This window comes from Pangasianodon hypophthalmus, chromosome 9 (assembly GCF_027358585.1).
Source record: "Pangasianodon hypophthalmus isolate fPanHyp1 chromosome 9, fPanHyp1.pri, whole genome shotgun sequence".
Lineage (NCBI taxonomy): Eukaryota > Metazoa > Chordata > Actinopteri > Siluriformes > Pangasiidae > Pangasianodon > Pangasianodon hypophthalmus.
Window position 1 is genome coordinate 22,107,653 of NC_069718.1, and position 27,462 is coordinate 22,135,114.

The 27,462-nt window shown below is 37.4% G+C and overlaps 1 protein-coding gene across 1 annotated transcript in view; it reads right to left on the reverse strand.

The window, feature by feature from the left end:
* The window catches only part of kcnq1.2 (potassium voltage-gated channel, KQT-like subfamily, member 1.2), a 123,120-nt gene that overhangs the window by 86,264 nt on the left and 9,394 nt on the right, over positions 1-27,462 (reverse strand). Inside the window, exons 3-14 of the mRNA XM_026919557.3 lie at positions 18,366-18,456; positions 16,454-16,580; positions 16,151-16,229; positions 15,799-15,895; positions 13,944-14,084; positions 8,612-8,722; positions 7,999-8,094; positions 7,734-7,865; positions 6,072-6,228; positions 5,064-5,090; positions 1,939-1,989; positions 1,716-1,827 (exon numbers count right to left, since the gene is read on the reverse strand). Of these exons, the coding sequence (XP_026775358.1) occupies positions 1,716-1,827; positions 1,939-1,989; positions 5,064-5,090; positions 6,072-6,228; positions 7,734-7,865; positions 7,999-8,094; positions 8,612-8,722; positions 13,944-14,084; positions 15,799-15,895; positions 16,151-16,229; positions 16,454-16,580; positions 18,366-18,456 (1,221 nt within the window). The remainder of the gene's footprint in view (positions 1-1,715; positions 1,828-1,938; positions 1,990-5,063; positions 5,091-6,071; positions 6,229-7,733; positions 7,866-7,998; positions 8,095-8,611; positions 8,723-13,943; positions 14,085-15,798; positions 15,896-16,150; positions 16,230-16,453; positions 16,581-18,365; positions 18,457-27,462) is intronic.

Below are 27,462 nucleotides of genomic sequence, written 5' to 3' on the forward strand. Positions count from 1 at the left end.
CAGTAGTATATAGTATTTTCTTATCAGAGTCTCTGTAGTTACAAAATAATTGATAATATATATTTTTAATCACTTTATGATTATTAATAATAACAATAATAATAATAATAATAATAATAACAGTGAGTCTTAAATATCATAATTCAAAATTTGATTTTTTTTTCTGCCACCCAGGCTTTTATTCCATGAGCCTATACATACATACATATATATATATATATATATATATATATATATATATATATATATATATATATATATATATATATATATTTTTTTTTTTTTTTTTTTTTGAAAATGTCAAGAGGAATGAAAACTATGAGTCCATAAATAAATGCTATTATCAATCCACTATAAATAGCAATATAAAACCAGCAGTAGCTCATGACCATAGGTTTTGGTGGAGCTGGACCACATTAATAATGACATAAGCTCTCTACTTTAATGTTTGAGGCTATCACACTTGACTTACGCTGTAGGTTGCTATCTAGTGAAGTTTTAGAGTAACTATATAATATGCAGTTAAGAGTTGAACATAAAGCCTTCTAGGATACAGCCTAGCAGATTTTTTTTCCAACTGTGCTCAAGGTAATATCATTAACCAGGCTTGACAGTTTTCAGCAAAGTTTCCAGCCCAGCTACATCTCAAAACTCTGAAAAAAGGGGAATTAAAAAAACAAGACATTTTTCTTCTTTTTTCTCAGCCTTTGCATGGGGAAATAAGAATTTCACAGGTATTTCTGATACATGTACATACATTATCCACTCCATAATCCCCCTTTCCCTCTCCCATTTTTTGCAATATATCTTACACTAGAAATGGTTCTGTACATCACGATCACACTATCTACAATTTGTCTTTTTTTTTTTGTTGCAGAAATTGATTAGAGTTCTTTTTTTCAGTTATTTGATATAAAACAAGATCTTGGAGTATATTAAACTAGTCCAATCAGACAACCCTGTCATTAACTGCTCTGTCCGCTGCTACTTCCCCACACATGGAGCAGCATGATTCTTACCCCAATGGACCTCTATTAGGTCTTGTTGCAGTTCCCATTTTTGACCTGTAGGTGCAATATACAGTACTACGGAAGCTAGGTGGGGCAGTGAGCTTGCTACCCCAGCAAATCAATGGAATATCTGTCAAATAGCAATATTTTTTTAAAAAGGTCACCCCAAATTGGTAATTATCATTTTAACAGAATTTAAAGTGATAGTGATGTTTGAAATTAGTATAGTGACCCACTTCCTCACACCATTTCAGGACAAACGGTAGGACACTAGCTCAGCACGAGAAAGGCCTCATCTCACAGACTTATCAGCAATAAACCCAAAAGTATTAGCACTATATTTAGGACAAATAGCTAAAGCACATTTAGCAGTTATTGAGGTCCACACATGGGAAGACAGGCTGTATAGGCACTCAACATAATGCAGGTATCAGTTAGCATACAGTTGCATAGCTTTAGCCTCGGTGAATGCATTTCTTTCTTATACCTCACAACAGAGTGCACTAAAAGCCCATTACTGCGGTGTCTGAAGTACTTAACACATCACTGAGCTCCGAGTGCCGGAAAGTGCTTTAGGAGGAATCTGTATACGAGGGCACATAATTAATGGGCCACATTCAGTGTGTGGAACTGGGCGGATATGTGCATTGATGAATGAATGATTTGAATTCATGGAGAATAATGCAGGAAGCACTGTGTACTCACTGTGAAGCATCTGTCACCATGGGGAGTGGGATATATTCACTGGCAAAATCCATGTCATCCACTAGGCTGCCTGTGCGCGAGATATTAGGAGGTCCCTCCAGCTTTTTTCTAACTGTAAAAAAAGCATAGGAGAGCAACTCCAATAAACCAAATAAACCAAAATTGCAACTATCGAGATGATCAACGGAGTAAAGTAAAAGAAAGGAAATGCAGTTGATGATACCTGGAGAAGCAGGACATGTAAGATTGAAAGAAGACCATGAGTGCTGGCAGTCTGTGGACATGCATAAGAAAACACAAGGCACACACACACACACACATAAAATCTTACATGGAGCAAATCAAAAACGTATGAGAAAAAAAAAACATTGGAAATATTACAAAGTTACAAAGAATCCATCTTTGCATTTACCCAAGCAGCAGCATTACTTCAAAAAAAAAAAAAAAAAAAAAAATACACAACAATGTTTTTTTTAAACATATTCTATTTATGCATATATCATACTCTACATTTCATTCCTCTAAAGGCTGCTAAACTTTTTTACACAATAGTCTACTAGTTTTCATTTTATTTGATTATATTCTGTTTTTATTATATTTTTATTTTTTATTTATGTATCATTGTTGCACTGTGGTACGAGGCACTATGGAAAAACATTTCACTACATTACCTCACATGAGTGTAATATGTATGTGGCAAATAAACCTTGAACCTTGAACCTTGAACCTTGATTACTCTCAACCAGTATCAAGGATGTTAGGGCTATTATTCAGTTCTAATAATTATAATCATCACTGAAAGATTTTTTATTCCTGAACTTTCTAATCATCCAGATGTTGATTTGAAACTCGATAACTATAAAAACAAGCATGAGCAAAGTTAAATTAAAAACTGCAAATTTAATGAAAACCAAGAAGTTTTTTTTTTATATGATACAGTGTTTCAAATCTATATCATCATCTGGATGATTGGAAAGTTAAGGAATAAAAATATCAAATAAATTAATATAATGGTAAATATTTGCCTTATAAAATTAATTCTTTGCTTTGATCGTGAAGGAATTCTTGAAAATTCTTTTACTCTGGAAGGGGTCCGTGGATGCAAAATGGTTGAGAACCTCTCAAATCTCAGTACTAGTGCTTAATAAAATGTACCATTTTATTAAAGATTCATAACCAGAGGTTTAATTTGGAAATAAAAACAACTTCTGTAACAGGCCACTAGGCCTGGAACTGTTGGAGAATCACTTTCGTCAGAGTGATACAGTTGGCACATGGGAGAAAGGGAAAAATAAATAGAGGCAGAAGGATGGGGAAACAGACCGAATGAGTGAGTGAGAGAATAATAGGGAAAAAGAAAACAGCCCATTTTTATTAATAGCTCCCCAGTTTAGCACAAACACGTTCGGTTACGTAGGGCCCCAGCCAATCAAAACAAACACAGTGCCTGGTGACAGCAGGATCCTGGAGCCACAACCCCATTCAGAGATTCTCTCAGGCCACCGGAGCAGACTGATAACGCTGAGATAAGCCGGATGTTGAGCAAACTCAACAATGCTGAGTTTTATTTCTGAACACTGATGGCCCACAAGGGCTGTTCTTGCGAAGCTGTTTTATCATTTTCCCACAAACACCAACAATGTGATATTGCTATTCTTCATCGGCTGAATGTATCCAAAAATTAGACTACTCATGAGTTATAATATAGCTGTTGGTTTAGGAAATAGAGAATCAATAACTACAGACAAAAAGGGGCCAAGCTAAATAAATATATTATCAGACTCGCAAATATAGCAGCACAATGTACCAGAGTGAACAAGGACATTTTCTCTTTAAAAAGTCTGCAGAGCTTTGTATTAATTCAGATCTTACATATCGGCTGTGAGTATGATCCGCGTTAAAAAACAAAGGACTTTTTTAAATAATTTCCCTGACATTAAGGCTGACAATGAAGTAATATACAGTATTATAACCTATAAACACAACATAATACATACTAGTACCTGCAGTCCACACATCCACAGCACTCAACGCTCTACTCACTACAATACTGAAACCTACACCTACATCAGATTACGGTTCAGACGCAAATGAAATGTCAACAGATAAACATATAATATTTCAATAACAGAAACTAATGGAAGAGTTTTTAGAAGAGTGTCTATTATTTCTCCAACGTCTAAGGCAATGACAAATTGCTGGATTGTGTATCAGTGATGTATAGCTAGGAATTAATTTTAGCAGGGAATGAAGAAATATACGAAATAAAATCTGCTATTAATTCAACTACAAAATATAAGAAGGCAGTAGTGGCTTAATGTACAAATCTATTCAGTAGGACAGTGGTGGCTCAATTGCTAAAACCTAATACTGATCAGAAAGTTGGGGTTCATGCCCCAGCACCGCCAAGCTGCCCCTGTTGCGCTCTTGAGCCCTTGAGAAAGACCCATAACGATCTCTGCTTGCCATGTTTGCCCTAGTTTCCTAATATACTGGAATATGCAAAGAAAGCATTTCACTGTACTGTAATGTATACTATATGTGACAATGATATTGATGAGTGAGACATGCTCACACATTCTGGGTGGATGCCAGACAGTAGTACGAATGGTGATCTACAGTATCATCAATCTTGCCGTATTAATAAAGCTGCCATAAAAAACTTTGGACGGTTCATTTTCAGTGGAACTCAAGGAGGGGGAAATGACATTTCATCTTATGAATCCAGATCTACTGGATCTTTACTCCTCCTACAGTAAACCTCAAGTAATTGACAGCAGTTGGTAGGCAATAAAACAAGTTTGGGGCAAGTAGCCCTTGCTGCAGAACCAGAAGTCCAGCTCCCACCCCCTGTACTTTTGGTTCTACAGGAAGGACATAAATATGGAATCATAATGATGACTCCATTGGCCTTTTATGAACATCATTATAGAGCAATTACTGTGCAAAATGTTACTTGATGTTCATATGTTTATAATTAGCTACACTGTATGTGTATGTTAACCATCCACAGATAAAAATTTGAGTGATTATCACTGCTCGTTCATGAACTTTTATCTCCTTCATGGTCTCATGAAGATATACATTCTATGTACTTCCCTGTTAGATACTGGGCTGGCATCCTGCATGTATATCATATTACTACACAGTGTAATTTCCTTGTTCCTTGTTTGTGGAATCTTTCTGTTCTGTTTTTTTCCATCCATCCATTCATCTATCAACTCTGTATCACTATCCTTTATAGACCACTGATATCAAGAAGGCACAAAAAGATTACAGTAGAATAAAAAATGAAAAATAGACCACCAACTCATAAAAGCAGAATTCAAACTGAGATATGGGGCTCACCTGTCTGTCTGAACATCTTTGTGATGCCTGCAGGGGTGAAAATGGGTAACAGGTCAAGCCAAGCATTATTTATCACATGAAAGTCTTCTGCTGTATCAATATTTGAATGTTATTAAGAAATAAATCTAATATGTCGGATGAGTTTTTATCAATCTTCGTGTACAGCAGTTTTTGTGCAAAAGCCAGATGATTCCACATCTGAAAGCTGATTTTTTTTTTCCCCTCTTAGTTTTAGATACCTCTACATCTTGAAGGCCATTTTATTGAGCTCCATGATCATTCAGTGTTAATGCTTAGAGTTTTTTCTTTTTGGTTAGGTTCAAAGTCTTACAGGCATATGGTTCTGTGTTATAATCTCTCCACTAAACTAATTAAGCCTCAGAAGAGACTTTTTTTTCCCCCAAGAACTGGTTTCTCTGCTGGGGACTGTATCTGTAAATGTCTCTGCTTTTATGATAAAGCTATTCGACAGGAAGAACCTGTAAAAGCCTGTAAAACAGCCTTATTAACAGCAAGAAGGCGTGGATTTGTTTTGCACGAGCTCATTTTTTGTACAGGATGTGTTCCAGTCACATATGGAAAATGGCATCTCTCACCAGTATGGAAAATAATCCAAAGTCAAGCACTCTTTTATCTATTTAATTGTTTTTCCTCTGGATTATGGTTCACAGTGCGTATACTAAATGCACAAGGTATTAAAAACTGCTGGACAAAACAGTACAACACACTTTTTTGTGTGCCTGACCTTCACCAATAGCAAGCTTGAAATTAAAAATTAAAAATTAAAAATAGCATTTAGCATGACTGCTGTCTAATTAGTGTCGGATTGACTAATACGTGGGGTGCTTGCATTATTAACTACAAAGAGATTATTTAATAATATTTGTTGTTTCTGTACTGAATGCAGCAAAGCTAGGCTTATATATTATTAAATAGAAATTTTGTATAAAATCATTTATTGTCATAAAGAACTGAATTTGGCTCAAGTTCAGATTGTACTGTTTGTACCTGTGGATTCCTCTAAGAAGAAAGGCACCTCGCGCTTGTCCTCCTTGTCATCTATATGGTCATAAGTAATCTGAGGGATGGACAGAGCTTTTTCTCCTGCATTTCCCAGAGAACCATTATCGCGTGTGGACTTCAGCCTCCTCCTGTATCGTCTGTTCTGTACTCAAAGCAGAATGGAGATAACAGAGTGCCAGAGTGTGTAGGACTTAAAAGAGAAGCATCTGTTATTGAACAGACGATGAGTTATTTGAAATACCTTCATAGTCATGGTATTTGGCTCAACTCAAAAGAGTATCTTAAAAGTACTTGAACATGAACGTGAATTATACAAGAGCTTTAATGAAGTTTATAGTCAAAGAAAAAATGTCATCATGACTAATGGTGATAAGGAAGGTTCATAACTGTGGATTCAGAGCCCCCCGTTTTTTTTTTTTTTTTTTTTACAAAAAAGGAGAAATTCATAATCACTTCAGCTGTGACGCAAGTCATTTTCCACACACTTTGGCCAACAAAGAGTCATTTCACCAAACAGATTATAAATGTAATGCAACAGACAGCTGCCTTTGTTTTCCTTTGGCATGGAGGTATCTACAATCTCTGTAACTCACATTACAGGTTCAGACACATTAGCAACTAAAATAAAATGTAAATCTGCCCTTCTGAGAGAATTTCATAAATATTTCAAACTATCCACGCATCCAAACAGGGAATTCCATGATTCCTTTTCTGCAAAATCTGTACATCTTGCATCTTTGTTGTCTCACGTTCAGTTTAAATGATTAAATCCTCACCCTGAACTTCTCTGTCGTTACTGAATTTGAGAGAAACCGGCTGAAATAACTTTTCCCATTAATCTGAAATACCAATGAGGGAGGACAGTAGATGGGACAAGTGAATGACTGCTTTCGAAATGAGGAAGAAATGAATGGCTGGTTTGTGAACAAAGGACAGTCACACACCCATGCAGAGAAAGAGGTGGAAGTGGCTGAGGTTTTCCCAATATGTTTGGAGTAAGAGCCACACAAAGATTTTTTTGTTGTTGTTTCGCTACACAAAGGTTTGTTCCCAGGAAAGAGGCGGCCGTGACATCATCTCAACTGACTGTGTCTTTGTGTAGGGCAGACAAAGGGGACTGAGGTCAACTGGGTGTCCAGGGGAAGAGAGCGAAAGAGAGAGGGAGGGATACTAGAGAGAGAGTGAAAGAGATTGAGAGAGCAAGCGTTCATTCAGTGCCTGTCCCATGACTTCAGTGCATTTACTAAACCGCCCAGCCCAACTACAATATCATACTTCAACCTACAGCAGCATTCATTATTCAAGCATAACTCACAACATAAATCCCATCCATTATACTCATCTGTGTGTTACACACCTAAGATTAAATCAAAGCAAATGAATACCGTGACTCAATGTCACATGTAAACTGCTAATACACCTAGCTCTATTTAACTTCACCAGGTGCACATGTGAACGGGCCTTGGGCAAACCATCCCACAGTGTGCAGAGGTTTACGTTACAGTGACCTACTATAGACGGTCTCTGAGGATAGCCAACAGGAAGGACAATGACAATGACAATGACAAGAACACTGAAAAGAATTAAAAAAACAATACAACAAGGCAGTCATTAATCGCAGAAGTCAAAAGAAAGCATTATTCTCACAAGTTTTCTGAAATTTCCAGGACTGGAGTTCTCAGAGTTTATAACCGGGATGTAGTCACCCATCAGCATGTATATTTTCCATGTAGCTGGACAGCCATTGGGCTTCTCACATGCGTAGCATCGCCACAGCGTCTGCAAACAAGCAAAGGGATTCCACATTTATGGTTTGTGCTTAGAAATGGGAAGCTCACATGGCTAGTTAAACATAGTTTCCATTTTAGCATGAAGTATAAAACTATAAGATAATCTGTAGTTTCATTAGGACCTGTATTAGTGAGGCAGCAGCTGGGATTTGGCGATTGAAATGCTTCTGTCTCTGTTTCTGCTGCACCTTCAGCGCAAATCCTGAACCCAGAATACCCTGCAATGAGAGTTATAACTGGGCATCAGAAAACTTTTATCCCGTCTTCTCAGAATTATTAAAAACATGTCAAATGAGTAAAATCATACTAGATCTACAAAAGGCTCCAAAATCTTGAGTAACAGGTATATTATCCACCTCTTGAACAAATCATCATGCCGCATTGCATCAAGCTAGAAGCTTAAATACAGATATGTTTGTGTGATTAGCCATTTATAAACCAGTTTGATGAACATTCATTTTAAATGGTGCTGACAATTTTGTTGCGTTTGTCTGAAATAATGTTGCAGTTGTGCATTATATGGAGTGAAATGTGAGAAGCAAGGCCCCTGGGGGCATGCTTTCACTTTAATGGACCCCATTAACCCTGGTCCCCATTACTGCGTGGGTTTCTGTAGGAAAACACTGCCCCAGGGCACCAGACAGGGTATGTGAATTGTGAGATTTGTGTGTGTGTGTGTGTGTGTGTGTGTGTGTGTGTGAGAGAGAGAGAGAGAGAGAGAGAGATGGTATTTACCGCTGGCAGAGCAAAGAAGGAGATAGCAAACACACTAAAACAGGAGGCAATGGTCTTCCCTATCCAGGTCTGAGGAACTTTGTCTCCATAGCCTATTGTGGTCACAGTGACCTGGAGAAGAGAAGGGAATCTCACTAATAATCACAGGAGATCCTATTTTAAGAACAATACACATATCAGGGAAATAATTCTAGAAGAAATAAAGTATCTTATTTTTCGTACAAAATTTTAAACTTAAATATACAGGGTGTCCAAAAAGTCAGGAATTAAACCACATATATGTGATTTTGTATTTATTATTCATTTACTTGTTTATTTACACTTATTTTTACAGTTCTTGGTGGTCTAGCAGCTAAGGATCCTGTGCTCTCACCATCACAGCCTGGGTTTGGGTTTCCCGTGCAGGGAACCACCCCAGCCGCTGAGAGTGTACTCTCAGTGCCGGTCCCAAGCCCAGATAAAATGGGAGGGTTGCGTCAGGAAGGGCATCCGGCGTGCCAAATAATAAACATATAATAGACCAATGATCCGCTGTGGCGACCCCTAACAGGAGCAGCTGAAAGAACAACATTTACGCTTGTTTTTATATTTATTTTTTCCTTACAGGTGAAAAATGGTATTAACATTGGATGAAAAGGTACAGATGGTGCTTCTTGGTACTTCTTAGTACTCCCATTGTTTTCCTGACTTTTTGGACACCCTGTAGAAAAGTAATAGTTCAACAAATACAAGATACAGTGCATGGAACATAAAGAGCTGTGCTTCGACTAATTGTTAAACCCATACACATTAATGAATGTTCATACAAATTGGAACATCCTAATCCCCGTGAACCTGCTGCATGCTTATTATTAATCTCTTCTCATCCATTCTACTCATATTTCACTGCGAGGCAATAATCTCTGTTTTATTAATTAGTGATGCCACAACATAGCACTGATACCTGGAGTAAACATTATTTTATAGACCCCTTTGCTTTTTGTGAACTAAAAGAGATGCACACATAACCTGGTTGACCCGAGTAGCTTAGCAACTTATAATTAGTAGCTAATGAGTAGCTTACTTATAATCTTATCATTTTATAATCTTATAAACTGACCGACTGAAGAATCTATTGAGTATTTTATTTAGGAACTGGAGGATATTAGCTAAAATGTTGTCCACTTATTATTATAGATTAAGAACATGACCTAACTATCTAGCTATGTAGGCATTTTTGCTAACTAGCAAGCTAAGCATGATCAATTCTTAGTTAGCTCACCAACTTCATTGATATAATAGTTAGCTACTTAGTTTAGATAATCAGTGCTGCATCGCAAACTAATTATCCCTCCTAACTTCCTGTAACAACAACCGTCTTGCGATAAAAACGTATGTGTTTGTGAAGACTTTTTTTCGATTCTGACACCCAGCAGCACAACACAGTCTTTTCAGAAAACAAATTCCGGCTTGCTCTTAAAAAAATCTCTATAGTCTCCTGCGATGTAGACTATATGTTGAGGTAGATTGTTAAGATTTAAAAGTAAATGTAAACAATGCAGATAACAGATTTAGTTATGCTCATTTCATAATATTAATGCATACCAAAAATGGCTGCTAAAAAGATGAAGGAAGAAGAGAATAAAAACTTTGAGTTGTACCATGCAACCCAAGGTAAGGCCCTCAAGGGAAGTATGTTTCTGAAATCTCAGAGTTTGATTCAGAGTTTATTTGGACAGAAAGGACTCTCCGTCTGACACGTAACGCTCACAAGCCCACGTTTTCTGACACTCTGACTCATCAGACATCACACAGTCTGAAGTGTGAAGAAAAAAGTGTGTGCACGCTAAGCACACACGCGCACACACACACACACACACACACACACACACACACACGCACACACACACACACACACACACACACACACACACGCTGTTTCCTCTAATCCGTTATAAAGTGCAGGAATTCAGCAAACACAGGAAAACAAATACCTCCGGAGCCCTGTGCTGAAAGAGGAGCCAACTCTGACACGCTGAGAGAGCTCTCGGCTCATGGCAAGTGTGTCTGGGGCTTTGCTTTTACAATACCTAGAATAGAGACTGAAGGAGGCCAAGGCTCTTACACACAGACTTTGGAGTGAAGAGCAGCAAGGAGAGCTTAATCCTAGTTTTCAAAGCTCAAACACAACTCTAGCAATGAAATGGGCGCGCAATGGGCCACTCTGGTTCAAGTTCAAGTTAGAAAGCTGGTTCTAAGTGCCAAGGGCAGTGCTGCAGGTTCCGTCTGGGACATTTTGTGTGCATATGAGTGACATAATGGTATCCAAGGCTGCGACGTCCACAGATATACAATTTACTCAGACCATGAAGCCATGCGCATGATCCACTGAGTCTGAGTGCAGCCTATGGTCTACGTGTGTGGCCAAGACAAAGCTGACATCTCAGTGTTGCTTTTGGGTGTAGAGTCTGCCGTTTGTGTGTGTGTGTGCGCGTGTGTGTGTGCATGTGTGAGCTAAAGCGATGTGTGTGGCAGTCACAGTCAGTGAGCTGATTATCTCTAGCACTCACATACATTTTCATCAATCTATAAAATAAACTCACATACATTTTCATCTTCTTAAAATCATTGTCTTTGTTTTCCTTCTTTTCAGCCACATTTTCACTTTTCGACTACTCTATCTCTCTCTCTTTTTAGCATTCCATCTCGCAATAATCTGTTCCTGGGATTTTCAAGCCAACTCTTCTGTCTTTCTCGCATTTTGTCTCTTTATGAGAGAGAGACAGGAGTAGGGAGAGGAAACAGTAAGCAATGTGTTAACTTTAGGAGTCATAGGCATATGTCGACTGTGAGAAAGAGAGGTATGATTCATGGTGTGTGCTGGCTCCTTCCTCTCGCTTGTTCTCCGCACCTGCAGCTCCTATGGAGAACAGCCCGGTACCACGCTGTCCATTTCTTACTAAATCATTAAAGCTGTCTCTCTAATCTAACCCTCTAGATTTCATAAACATCGACTTCAGTCTCTTGAGCTGTCCTTTTTCTTTTGCCATTGGGCCGCCACCAAGAAAAAATGTTTCAACGTACGGTGACTCAAAGTTCAAATCTTTGGACTACTTTGGACCTGTGCTTGACATATGCAGTGAATTTACTCTCAGTGCTGATAATAAGCCAACAACCCCATTTTCAGCAAATTAACTAAATCTTAAAATACAGTCGCCATCCCGAACGGGTCCTTTCTCTCCCTCTATTTTTCCTTCGTTTGCCCAGCCCCTCGCCTTGCCTGCCTTCCCTCCTCTCCTTCACCTCCCTCCCGCTCTGCCTTCCTCTCTTTGTCCCGCTCTCCTTCAGCGAGTTCATTTCCTTTGCCTCTCATCATGCTCAAGTTTACAGTTTTCAGAAAAAACAAAAGGGAGCAAATCCCCCTGTAGAGGTCTTCTCCTCGCTACCTCTCCGACACAAACAACGGCTTTTGTCCTCCATTACACAGAGCTACAGGAAGCCTCATGCTTTCTGACCCTCACCACAAAAAGGTAGAAACCCTGCAATTAAAGTTTTAATTAAAGACGCTGACGCCTCAGAGTGTTGAAAAAAAAAGAGAGTGCTTTCAAAGAGAAAGCAGGCGAGGTGAAAAGAGGTGAAAGGAGGCCAATGCCAGGGCTTTTGTATAACCCCAATCCCGTGTGCAAGCCTGTGATTGGTGTCTCATTACTCTTCATGTTGAATGCATCTTGTTAATTAACTAGACTGGAAACTTCATCTGAGAAGTATTCAAACTGCCATTTGATTGAATAGTTTTGTATTAGTGTATACTACAATTACAGCTTTCTGTGCTGCTATCAATCTCTGTTGCTGATAAACAAGAATATCTATTGAACGTCTGGGCTTTACCATTCTGACCAGCACTCTAAAAGCTGAATAGTTTAATTACTGGTTTAATTATACTGTAGAATCATTACACAGGGCCTAAAAAGTGGATTTATTTGCAATGCAAAATATCCGTTTAAATACATCTCTTCAGATTTTGAGATATTAGGTTTTCTTGTACCTCAAATAGGGGTTTGCATAGATAGTGAGGCAGATACTAAAGAAAGTGGACTAAATCTACATTGGTAGTCTGAAAATATTTCAGACTAGATGAAGCCAGTTGTCCAGTCAGCTGTACACTGTGTAACACTACACTGGGAAAGTGCCTTCTGCTTAAGTGCTCTGCTGTAATGTTTATCACTTTCATATCAACCGTGTGTAGTGAAGACGTGCACGTATTTTTTTTAATCTCACTCCTACCCACTTCCAAAGATACTCCCCCTGCAGTTATATTTGTTGGCCTTTAAAGCTAAATAAAATGGAAATCAAATTCTTGTACTCTGAAACAGTGAATTTAGCTGTTCAGAAAAGCACATTCTGTGCCACAGGTTTCAGATCCCTATCCAGTCCTCATTCATCCACCCTCCTCACTCATCCACGCTCGTTTTCAGATGCTCCTGAGTTGAAAATCCTGGAAAAATCTGCCAGACTCTTGTGCAAACATTGCACCATTGAGCTATAACCAGAGCTGTGTTTTTGTTGGTTTTTTTGTACTTCCTTAAACAATATATATAAAGTAAAAAAGACATGATTTGTAATTTGATTGCACTCATTTATGTTTGATTTATTTTTAGAGTTAACACTGTAGCCTAAAAACACTGAAGCTGGAAATGTAATGTGTAACTTGTGTATGGCTTTTAGCTAAAATGCAGCTTGACGCATTCTGTGCTGTTGTTTATAAGCATTTAACTGCACTAACAGAATAAAAATAGCAATGTTTTGAACAAGTTTAGTGTATGTATATAACAGTTCATGCTTTCTGTATTTATTTAACTACAGAAAAGTTACAACTAGTTGACTACTTTTTTAAATTAATGTCCAACTAGTAAATATGTACTGTCATGCAAACCCTTAATCTGAATATTCCTTTTGCTTATTGCGTTAATATTGTTATCTTTTAATCTCTAACATTTGACATTAATTTAATTAGCTTGGGTATATATGTATTGTTTTGTCACAGCTATTGCATTTAGTAAATACGAACACACATTTTTACTTATACTAGTGATGCATTTGTGAAATATAATGGTAATGTTTTTGTTTTTTAAAATATTTCAATAACAAAATGTATTAGAACTATGACTGGATATTATATAAAATACAGAAAAAATTCCTTGTAAATTTTGACCACCTAATCAGACAGACACAATACTGATATTTTGGTGACATGAATAACAAATAGAGAATGAAAAAATATATTTTTATCTATTTCCATAGCCTACTATATACTTCATACTTGGGTAAATAAGATCATAAGTGTGAGACTTACAACGCCCCACCAGAGCGCATCTGCATAACTCGAGAAGCCTGTCTTCCCCTCCTCGTCCACTGCATCTTTCTCCGCCAGATACACAAAATACGAGGAGAAGATCAGACCCAGGAAACCAATATACAGAGTCGTTATCAGCTCCTGGTACAAAGAGGACACACAGTTATAATGTTATGAAGAGACATCATTCTAAATACTTGGATCATCCTACAATTACTCTGTTGCAGAGTGTTGGTCTATGAAATTATGATGTACTAAAACATATATATACACTGTATATATATATATATATATATATATATATATATATATATATATATATATATACACCAAACAATTAAGAAAACATGCCTTGACTGTTTTTAGTCATTAGACACTGAAATACTGTATACTAACTAGAGCATGTCAGTAGGAATGCATAATTTTGTTGTTTAATGCTTTATTTGTTGTTTAATGCTGTATTTAATACAGAAAATCACTTTTAATACTTTGCATTCATATGGTTTCATGGATCTAGGTAATTTACAAGGTGTGAAATTGATTATGTAACAGCGGATCATGAACACGAGCCGCTGAATTCAGCTCGGTGTTTCTCTATATCGTGCTCTATATAGAACAATGTCCATAGTGAACGAGTGAGTAAGGGAGTGATTTCAGACACAGCGAATATCTTAGCCTACCTCACATGGTTATGCTACTGCTAGATATGAGAAGTTACAGCATATACACACATGACGGTGAGTCGTGGAAACAAACTAAGACCCACAGTTCTTGGACAAGACCTTATACAGTTTCGGATTTGCATAAAAAGTATGCTAGATCAAAAGATATATTTAAAAGGATTTGTTAATGCAAAAATGTTTAAAGAATTAAAATGTCTACAACAAAAATATATATACAAATAAAATAAATGTATATTATGAAAATCACACATATATACACACACTACTACGCAAAAGTCACTTTTCAGACAAAAAACATAATGAAGGCTGCAAATAAATTATGTCATTAAATAAAAAATCTATAACAAGGTTTGTACTAAAAAAAAAAAATAGGGTGCCTAAGACTTTTGCACAGTACTGTATCTATCTATCTATCTATATATATATATATATATATATATATATATATATATATATATATATATATATATATACATATATATATAAAAGAATTTTAACTAAAAGCTAAAAAAAGTTATACTTTGTGCCTGATTGGAAGTGCGTGGGTGTGTGGGATTGCATACTGATTGATAGTGGTGTCTCCCCAGCAACGTAAACAACTCGTGAAGTGCTATTGATAAAAAGGGCTAGAATTAGAATTGCATGTAGGAATAACAGAGTGGCACTTCCATACCACTTGTGTGCTGTGTTGTATGTTGTACATAATTCTAGTGGCACTATTTTTATATTTTGTGTAATACTGCAATACTAAATGGATTTAGTACACAAAAGGATGTATAGATGGTACATTTGATAGATCAATTATATATTAAATGTGCCTTAGTGGGGGAAAAGGCTGCCAAATGAAGGCCAGTGCATTTTAATAATAATAATAATAATAATAATAATAATAAGGATACTTGTTTAGGTATTGATACACCTTTAGAAGAATAAATAATATAAATAAAAGTAAATCGTTAATAGGATGATACATTCTGTGTGGGGAAAGTTTCGGAGTGTGTACGGATGAGGTGGGGATGGTGTTTGGACACAGAGGAGGAAGTCAGGAGTCATATATGTACTTTGGTACTTCGCATCGATCACACTCTATGTCAAGGATTATTTGATATTTTCATATCCCCAAAATTCAAGAAGCCTCTGCACATCACATTTCTGTATGTGTGTGTGTTGACCTGTCGATGAATAAAGACTACAGATCCCAGTAGTCTCCACGTGCCTCCCTGACGATCCACATGGAGCATGCGCAAAATCTGTAGGAAGCGGATTCCCCTGAAATCAAAAGAAGTATCAAGCAAGACATATTGAACATCTTAAGACTATATTCTGTACATTTACCAGCCCTCCCTTTAAATACAACATCTAGTTTACTGGTATTTTTGATGTCTAATTGTCTCTTAGTAGGTCTAAACATGTTACTACTAACCTCACAAAATGTAACTAAAACAATCATGGGTGTGTGTTAGGATTATCTTGTTTAAATTTTTGTTGTTGTTGTGTGTGTGAGGAATATTACAGCATTAATACCTTATTGCAGAAGTGGCGAAAACCTGTCCATTTGATCCCACACTAAGTACTACAACTGAAGCAACCACCACTATCAGATCTGCTCCGAGCAAAAACAGTCAAACAGAAGGGTTTTTTTTTATTATAGACGGCTTTGTGTTGCTGATGTGTAATTTATTTTAGTACATATATTAAGCCAAGATGAACAGCAACAACAGCAATAATAATAATAATAATAATAATAATAATCATCATCATCATCATCATCATCATCATCAAAAAGATTCAAAGTATCTGTAGGAGATATACTGGGTGACTGGGTACCTATGATGGAGATGGGTTTTCGGATGAAGCGTAGTCTGCCTGCGATGCCCACATATTTGCTCCTGCAGCCTGCTGACCACAGACGCACAACATACTCCGTACCAAAAAACACCACCAGCACAATTTCCTAAGCACAAAAGGACAAAAACATGACCATTTTGAGTGTGTGTATCAGTACGCCTCACTGACGAGTGATTTTATACTGGGTATGGTGAGCAAACTAAGCTCTATCTAGATTATATCTAGGCAAAACAAAAAAGGAGATGGCTTCAGGGTGACCTCTGTTATACAGAAAACATTTATCCAGTTTTCTCTTCTCACCTCTCGTTTTGAATGAATTGACCCTGACTGCCGGTGCGACCTCTGAAACAACGTGAGCACTGAGCTGATGTCTGGTGCCTACACGGCAGCTTGCTTACACTGTTGTAGCCTATGCATATCATCATCATGGAAATACCAACACCAGACCTGAGGTAATTATCCTCATTCTGGACCTCAATCTTTTAGTAAAGTTTTCATAGCTCAAACCAAACAAAAAATTCCTGCCAGATGTTTTTCATACACACGTGCGTATGTTGATGTTGTTGAGCGCCAATCACCCATAACTTACCAAGCACAGTCATGACATAGCTGATTTATTTAATAACAGCTACAAAACTCCATAAAAGGCAATGCTCACAGAGATGAAAACGACAAAATGATGACTAAACGATGAAAGAGACACAGCATGCACTAAATCTTCCAATAATGCAGCTCAGCCATTGCAGTGCATCGACTACCACATACACGCACTAACTCTTTCTCCTCGTATAGGGTGCCATTAAGCCAATCAGTCGTTGTTCACAGCAGCAAGTCTCGTTATACTTAATTTACACAAACTCAAGGGCTCTCAGAGGATCAAATTTTTCTGAACTAACTAGATTTTCACGATCTAAAACTATTTTCAATACCAAATTTCGTGTGTAAATGCTCCTGAGAACGATTTAGGAATTAATTACTTTGTATTCAGCTTGTTAAAGGCTCGGTTGAGGCTCAGTGTTAATACACTGCAGGACACAGAGATGTGTGACTCAATTGTGGCATGGGCTGTATTTTCTAGAAACAAGATGCAGATCATGTATCAGTGTGTGAGTGGTTTCAACACTTCTAGTGTCAGTCAAAAGAACAAATCTAAGTTTTTGCATGTGTGTTTATTCATTAATGAGCACCAAGTGTCAAACAGGAAAAGATTTTTTTTTAAAAAAACTGCTTTGCTGCGCCTCCTTTTTTAAAAAAAAAAATTAAATCAGTTTATTTAAAAGAAAAAACATTAACTTAATTTTTGACATAAACTACTTATTGTTGTGTTGATAGAATTATTTAGGGTTAAAATTAATATTAAAAAAACACTAATAAACACTAACTTTTGAGTCAGTGGTTAGTCAGTGGTGCTTAATCAAAGTTTCTACTATTTTACACTTCTACTGAGCATCATTCATGCTTTTTAAGACTATTTATCACATGAAGATGACAAAGACAATGAGTTTTAATATTTAGGAAGTACAGATGTACTGAATAGATAGTTTTTGTTCTTATTAAATGTAATTGAATTAAGAAATGGCACTTGACAATGCACAGATTTCTGTGCATTTGTGGAAATGCACCATAACAACATGCAATTTTCCTTCCAGTAGTTAAACATAGGTTTTGCATTGCTCTAATAAAAAGCAGGATAATATACAAGTTACTGTGCTGATAAAAAGGCACAACTTCTTTCTGTCTCTGAGTTTCCTTAGTAAGATTTACTATCCCCATCAAGTGGATGTTTGTGGTACTGCAGTATATAAATCTATTTCATATTTAGCTTATAATAGGAATCACAATGATGTGTTTATACTCAGATAGTGAAATAAACTAATGTTTTAACACTTACCATCCAGAATAGTGTCCCAGTAGCAAATTCTGCATACTGCTCAATGGTGGAGAGCACACTGAAGATGAGACATACGAGGACCATGAGGAACCTGAAACAGAAAAAAAAAAAAAAAGTTACACTGAAAAATATTCTGGAGTGAGATTCACTCAAGAAAAGTGTGATAACAATGTAGTAAATTTAACAATTATCATTTTTTATTTATTTCAAGAGAACTTAAATGAATGACATAAATCTCAACATCTGATTTTGCAAAACATTTATCATCATTACAATTTAATGGCCACTGACAAAAAAAATGTTCCAACCATTCGTAGAACTCCAATGGGTATATGGCCTTACATCAGCTTTCATAAAGATTCAAGATTCAAGATTTTATTTGTCACATACACAGTTATACACAGTATATAATTCATAGTGAAATGCAAGCCTGGCCTACTCCTCTATAGACTGTGCATTTAAATACTAAATTAAAAATCTGAAATGAATAAGAAATAAGAAATAATAATAGAAAAAAATAAGATACTAGAATTAAGAAATGTATGTATAGGAATGTGCAAGAAGGGATGTACAAAAATGGATATACAAAATATGCATTACGTTATGTGTTCAAAATATGCACGTATGCTACGTGTAGTAATAATACAAAGTGCAAAGTGCAGTGTGCAGAGTGAATGGAGTGAAGGGTGACTGGGGAGTCTTTATGGAGTCTTAAGGGTTCAGTATGGTGGACACAAACTCTATATTACTACTTAACTAACACACACACACACACACACACAAACCATACACCTGACTGAGAAGCACAAAGAGGGTGAACCAAGGAAACTCTACCGAAACACTTGATCTTTCAAAACAGTTCATTATACAATAGCTTTAGGCCTTAAATCTGACATAAAACAATAAATACTGAAAACAGCCCATCCAAAATGCTCAAATTAAATCAGTGCAAAGTCAATTTAACCCAGTAAAGTATTTACATTCATTCATTTAGTAGGGAACTTAAAGCATTTAAGTAATTCTAATAATTTACTTTTTGTGTAAAAATCACAGAGTTGTTTTTGTCATATTTAATGAGTCACTAAATCTTTTTTTTTTTCAGTGTAGCCAAAGCAATTTGATCTGCTTTGCTAATTGTTATTCGTTTACCTGCTTAATCTATGAGATTCAGAGTACAGTGACTATGATGCTGTAGTGTTTAATAAAGGTGTATGTCATGACGGTTTACAATAATTGATAATATTAACAAATTGTATTTGTGTCATGGGTCAAAATTTTGACCAACAGGACTAAACACATCCAAAAAACTCATGTGAGTATTAAAACAGCATAAAAGTAAACCTTATGATAACTCCTAGGGTAATGTACTGTATTGTGCAAATCCATTTAAAATCACTTTTATTTAACAGTACATAAAATGCACTGGACTTTTATGACTTTGTCTTAATGTCTTGTTTTATGTTGCTCCTCAAAAAAAAAAAAAAAAAACAATGTTAATTGCTCAAATATTTTTTGTTGTCTGGGAACCAATTCATCCTGGCTACTAATTCAGTCAGCTGCATTGCTATATTAACTATATTAACTATATTTCAAGCATCTAATAAAAACTGCACAGCTTATCAATTTGTATGGATGCCACCACCATACATAATCTTTACGCAAGGAACGCCTATTACTCTCTCTTGCTCTTTAAAGTTATTTTAATGAAAAAAGAACCTGACCTCATACAAGATCGCATGAGTTAAAATGAAATGACAGTCACATCACTGTCATCAGAACCAGCAAACTATGTTTCCCACAATTCACAGCCCATCTTGGTGTCATCTGACAAACACCAAGCCATCACATGAATGCTCACAAGACTCATTGTTAACCTATCCTTGTTCCAGAAGCATTTCTGTGATGTTACTAAGCCTTGCTCCTTCTTGGATCAAGACCTTGTTGAGGGGATTGTGTACTTTAGTGAACCTCAGGGCTATGTCACAGGGGGGTTAATGCTCCCAGAAGGGCCACCCTTGGTGAACAGATCTCAGGGCAGAGGTCAGACAAACAGCCATACTAAAGACTCCATACTAAAAGGTACAAAAAGGTCTAAGTGTAGCCTGCCCGGATTAGGATTACTGGGAAGCACCACTGGAGCCAGGCCTGAGAGTGGTGTGCACAAGTGAGCGCCTGGTGACCAGGCCACCCACATAACCTAGTTGGGCTCAGCCCAGAAAAAGGTTGATGAGGAAGCTGCAAGATAAAGTGTGAGGCTCAGGTGCAATACCAGTCAGACAGCAAGCATGGGATAGACTGTCTTAGGTGGACTTTGCAATGGAAACCTGGAATGTCACTTCGCTGATGCGGAAAGAACCTGAATTTGCGTGTTAGATGGAATGGCATGGAGTTGACGTAGTTGGCCTTACATCCACACACAGCATGGGCTCCAGTACCAAATTTCTCAGTTGGCATAGTCTCTCTCTCTCTCTTACTTCAAAGTTCCACTGGAGATAGACCTGAGGTTGGTTTGGGGATACTCAGAAGTCCCAGGCTGAGGGGCTTCACAGTTGGAGTATTGCATCTGTGAGGCTCTTGAAGGAAAACTCTCAGTGTTTTCCTGTTACTGTGATTCTGAAACTGAGACCACACAGTATAGTGCAGGGGTTCCTTATAGCTTAATGAAAAATGGATGGAAGATACAATGTCTATAGAAACACTTAGAAGGTTATTCTGACATTTTCAACTCTGGCCTCAAAATAGTCTGGATCTATCTCTTAGAGATGGCATGCACCACTGATCCCACTGAGTGGGAATGGATAGTGGCATGCAATCCACAAATATCAAGTGGGATGAATACAAGTACCCTATAAGGCCAGACCTGCCCTCAAAAGTAGTCCACTCAAAGTCCAAATTGCGGTTGAAGCACCACTTGGATACCCAGTTGTAAGTTATATTACCACAGACCCAGGAGAATATTATGGGGACCAGAGCATATTACAGCATCGGACATCACCTTTACACACCTCTGCAATGCTACCCTTAGTTACCTCTGTCTGATTAAGATTTACATCACTTCCGCATGTATGAGCCCACAGATGGCCACAATTGGCTAGTGTCACTGTGATTGATAAGGGAGAGAGAGTAGGCCACCCGTCCCTAACACCACAACCAATTTTGCTCTTGGACTCCTGACCGTGGATGGCTCCTGGCAACTTTGTGGCATCATCAGGATTCGAACTCAGATTCAATTTCAGGTGACAGGGCGAAAGCTACCGGAGCCCTTTCAACAAGCTTGTCATCGGTTGTCGTATTGACTACAGGCAGATCTGTTTGTCGGGAAAGTCTCAGTTTCCTGGGAAAGAAAAAATGATAAAGCATCTGATAAAGAATATAAAGAAAGGTGGAAATTCTTAATAGTGAAAAAACATGGAAGCAGTGAGACTCTGCCAGCCAGCTGATTCAAAAACAGAAACTGTCCACAGAGCAATTTACTGAACAATTAAAGTTCAATTTTTTTAGAGTAAGATTTTTCACATTTTTTCACTTATCTTTTTTCCTGTACATTTTCCACCCATCCACTGTGCACATACACAGATAAGTGTTGATCTTTTAGATATGAGAGTCTAAATATGAGCCATGTACAAATTTCATGTTGATACTCTTACTACCTAAGCACAGACTCACATCAAGGATTTCCTCCCCAGATGGTAGTGAGACCATATCAGGGATTATTCAAACACACACACACACACACACACACACACACACACACACACATAGCCTGAACAAAATATCCTGTCTTTTTTTGTTACTGCAAATAGCATATTAAAATAAATGTTTGTTGGAAAAGAAATAAGATATTCCCACTTGTATCCGTAAATCATGGCCCTTAATCTTTGGTTCAAGTTTTTTTAAACTAGATTTTTTATATTCCACCAGGAAGCCAGATGGTGACCTGCTAACGTGCTGGTATTGATTATATGGAACAGCTTAAAGATGTGTCACTGTAAAGGGATATTCAGACCATTTGAAGAAGTCCACTCAATTGCCCTATCAGGTACTATACATTTTTAAAGCCAAAATCTAGCCCAGATATTCTGTAAGAGAGTCATAACATTTATGGTGGACAACCTGCTGATCTGTCCCTGACTTTTACCATGCAGGGCTACATTTGAAGTCAAATTAATCTAAGGTTTCTTTCATTTTTACAGCTTTTATACACTGTATGGCTTACAGTTTGTGGACACCTGACCATCACACCTATATGTGTTTATTGAACATCCCATTTCAGGTTTATTCCCCCTTTGCTGTTATAATAACCTCCACTCTTCTGGGAAGACTTTCCACTAGATTTTGGAGTGTGGCTGTGGGGATTTCTGCCCATTCAGCCACAAGAGCATTAGTGAGGTTCAGTGATCTGTGGGGTTGAGGTCAGGGCTCTGTGCAGGACACTCGAGTTCTTCCGAGCCAACCTTGGCAAACCATCAGCAAATTCATCGACCTCGCTTTGTGCACTGGGACACTGTCATGCTGGAAAATGATTGGGCCCCTTAGTTCCAGTGAAGGGAAATCTTAAAGCTGCAGCATACAAAGACATTCTAGACAGTTGTGTGCTTTCAACTTTGTGGCAACAGTTTGGGGAAGAACCACATATGGGCTGTGATGGGCTGTGATGGTCAGGTGTCCACAAACATTTAGCCACATAATAACTTGCTTTGTGCACCACATACACAGCTCATTCGCATTAAATGAAATACAGTATATCTCAACCTACATTTATTAAGACACCTTATTTAATAAGAAAAGTAATCCTTATCAAAAATTGTGTCATGAAACTGCAATATCAGCAGCCACAAAATATAGCAATAATACGGTTTCACTCTACCACCTTTTTTTTTTTTTTTTCTAATTTGGATCAGCCTTCAGCCAAGCTAGCAAAACTGCCAAAATGATGTTTCATAAGTTAGATAATATCTTTTGCATTCCAAGCAGAACATGCTACAGGAAATATCATGTTCCTGCAAACTCTCAGTGATAAACATCTGGATAAAATGTGTAAGTGTGTTAGAGGGATTAAAAAAAAAATATAAGCATTTAATACCTGTTTTTTTTTTATGAAAATCAGAAAAACATGGTCAGAGTGTATATTATTTGGATAATATTTTATATTATAGATAATATTTGGAACATGAATTCTTTATGAATGAAAAGCAGAAAAGCAAGAAAATAAATGAAAAGTAGTGGGGGTAGTACTACATTGACCTTTTAACCAATGACACAAAGGGTTAAAAAGAGGACACAAAACAGAAAGCAGCACAGTTACTGAAAAGTACCTAGTATTTAATGTGCTATGATGACTACTAGGCTTCTCTAATTTAATCCAACTATGTGCTCAGTGAAAAACATCCTTTATTTTTAAGTCAAACTATTCTGATCAACCTCCTGTTGTTCGGAGAAATGCATAACACCCTTTCATGGAGGTCAAACGGGGGTCATCTCTGTGAGACTCTTCTTTAGAAGGACAAACTGTAGAGACCTGATTAAAAGAAAACAGCTGGTGGTTTATCCTGCATTTTCAATATCAGTCACCTCAGGCTGCGCCATATCCACTCTGATGACTACAGCAGAATACTCACTGTATGTCTGGAAGAAAACTTGTGTAAAGAAGGGACTTTTTCACCCTTATTTATCTCTAATCAGGTCACTGTGAAGCTCCTCTTAAAGATAAGCATCTCGCTCAAGGGCACTACAGCAGTGGTCAGTGAAAGGACATTTGAAGGGTCCATCAGTCTTGCGCCCAAGAAACAAAGCAGGACTTTTTTTTTTTTTTGGGTCCAACATTATCAATAAAACCATTAATGTGAGTTTAACAGATGTTTCCTCCGTAGTATGTTTAGATATTAATAGTGAAACAAACACTGTAAAATAATATTTCTGAATGTGGTAAATGTGGCCATTTTTTTCCATTCTCCTCTACAGATATTTTAAAGTTTTTTTTCCACCTCTGTGGTTGTCTGTTTATTTATTTTTTACAGTATAGTTTTATTGTTGGTCATGGCATCCTTGAATAGTTCAGCAAAAGGACAATATTTGCTCTTTAATACCACAGCATGGTTGAATTCTCAAATCAGAAGGTGCTTATTAATTTTCTATAACAGCAGGTCTGACAGTAGTTCTGGCTAGTTTTATATTAATGCACTTTTACTAATACATCCAATACAGCGTTCCTATAGTATAGTAACAGCTCAAACACAGGGACTTGTACGGAGGACGCTCCACATACACTATATGGCCAAAAGTTTGTGGACACCTGACCATAACATTCATACAGCATGTGCTTGTTGAACATCCCATTCCAGATTTAGTCCCAATTTGCTGTTATCCTCCACTCCTCTGGCAAGGCTTTCCACTAGATTTTGGAGCGTGGCTGAGGGGATTTGTCCATTGAGCCACAAGAGCATTAGTGAGGTGAGGTACTGATGTTGGGTGAGGAGACCTGGGGGGCCGTCACTGTTGCAGTTCATCCCAAAGGTGTTCAGTGGGGTTGATGTCAGGGCTCTGTACAGAACACTTAAATTCTTCCATTCCATCCTTGGCAAACCATGTCTTCATGTGATAATGACAATGTGCACAGCGGCACTGTCATGCTGGAACAGATTTGTGCCCCTTAGTTGTTATATGTTGTAGCCTACAAAGACATCCTATACAATTGTGTGCTTCCGAAGCTGTGGCATCAGTTGAGGAAGAACCACATATGGGTGTGATGGTCAGGTGTCCACAAACTTTTGGCTATATAGTGTAATCTAAGGCTAATAATAAATGAGATATAAAACATGTTGTTTAGCAAAGAAAAAACATTTGATCCTGGATATGGTTAGGTTTTCTGTTAGTAGATATTAATATAACATTTGAGAAAGTCTCACGTGTCCATGGAGTTTCAGGAGTTTTCAGGACAGAGGACTTAGTGCCTTCCAGTTTCTTGCTAACATGGCAATGCATCTTTTTGTCACATCAACTTAATACAGGAGAGGTATGTGTGTGAATGTTGAAAGCTGCTATAATGTAAGTGACCTGTCTTGCAGACGTTCCACAACGTTAAATGTAACTATAAACAGTTAAAAAGCACAAGGTGTCATTCATTAATAAATAAAAAAAGTAATCATTGGCAAATTGCTGTGTTATAAGTGGAATAACACAATTCAGTCATGCTGTTATACAAAAATAATAATACTAGTAATAGTAAGAAGAAGAAGAAGAAGAAAGAATGAAAGACAGAAAGATGTTGTCTCTGCTAGTGATCTTCAGTTGATTGTGTATAAGAGTGTTTTCACTCTAAACAAGGTATTAATGCATTGTGCCTTGTCATTAGACACAATAGCGCATATTCACTGGCCATCCAAATAAACAGACAGGTCATTATGCTGTCCAGGTGATGCACTGAGGTCTTTATAGACACACTTTAGACCTGGCAATCAGAGCGAGAGCAAAGAACAAGGGCTTGGAATTTATAACCACGGACAAGTAAGTAGGCTAGTTAAAGGAACACTGTAGATTGTCAGTTAAAGGAGTTTAATTTTGTAACAGGCTGATATCAGGTTCTACTGAACATGCAGCCATAGTGGAGGTTCAGTTACAAAGACAGAAGCTTATCAGACTCCCATATCACACAAACGTGTACGCGTGCAGAGCACAAGCTTTCCTAGTTTCCATAACTGAGCCATGTCATGCTCAACCACAGAAAACACATTCATTAAAGAATTTTTTTTTCTACATTTGTCTTCTTTACTGTTAACCCTTACCAAACAGTTGTCACTTAACATGCTCTATTACTCATCATGCAATTATTATTTCCTGTACTATTTCAGAGATAATACTCACTGGGAAGACTTGGATATTATGAAGAATGTACATAATCTTTGCCTAGGTCAGCAAAGCACAAATACAGAAGCAACTGTCTTGTAGTGAAATGCTTTAACTAGTGCTCCTGATTAACAGGGTTTAAGTCTCTCCATACTGAAAGATTCCACTTGTTCAACTGTACTGACTGTTCAGTGCAGAATAATAGTGAGATATATATAAATGCAGCCAGACACAATTTATTAAGGCATATATTCAATGCCTGCTTCATAATAATGATTCCTACCGTCTGCCCACTGTTCCATCCATCACAACCTTGAAGATGAATAAATGAATATAACATGATACGAAAGATATAAATATGACACACTGGACAACCATAAGGCCTTCCAAGTGGTGCAACAGAAACGCATTCACCTCTCATCAGGAGATTGCAAGTTTGAATCCCATGGAAGGAAACTTGGCTGTGCTCTCTGGGTGGGAGGAATGGTATACTCTCTCCCTTGTCAGGCCATCACATTTCCATAGTTCCCAGTTTGATGCAGGCTTGCTATATCCCATTGCTAGATGGGAACATCCAATAAATAACAACAGTTTGCTGTATTGGGCTAGATAATACCCCTCAACCTTTACAGGCTAAAAATCATGGATCATTGACATTGTCAAATATTTATCTCAAAAAGTAAAACCTAGATCTAGATATAGATTACTTAGTAACTGTGTAAACTGTGACGACAAGAAATTTGAAATCTGAAATCAGGTTAAAAAATATGCAAAGATAAGCTTGTGTATGTTTACAGGCTACAATGAACATCAGGTCGCCAATAAAGGCTATTAACAAAAGGCTCTCATAATAAATTTTCCTGCTAATAATATATTTAAAACAAAAAGGACTATGTTTCTTTAAAAATAAATGGACTTGCAATTATTTTAAAATAAATATAATACTATGGGCCGGCACAGTGATGCAGCAGGTAGCATTGCCGTCTCATTGCTCCAGGGTCCTGTGCTCGATCCTGAGCTCAGGTTACTCTCCATGCGGAGTTTCTGTGCATGATCTCCCTATATCCATGTGGGTTTCCTCCATGTTCTCTGGTTTCCTCCTTCCTCCCAAAAGCATGCCAGTAGGTGGACTGGCTCAGATAAATTGCCCCTAGGTGTCAATATGTGTATACATGGTTCCCTGAGGTAGACTGGGGTCCCATCCAAGGTGAATTCCTGCCTCACACCAAGTGTTCCCGGAATGGTTTCCAGATCC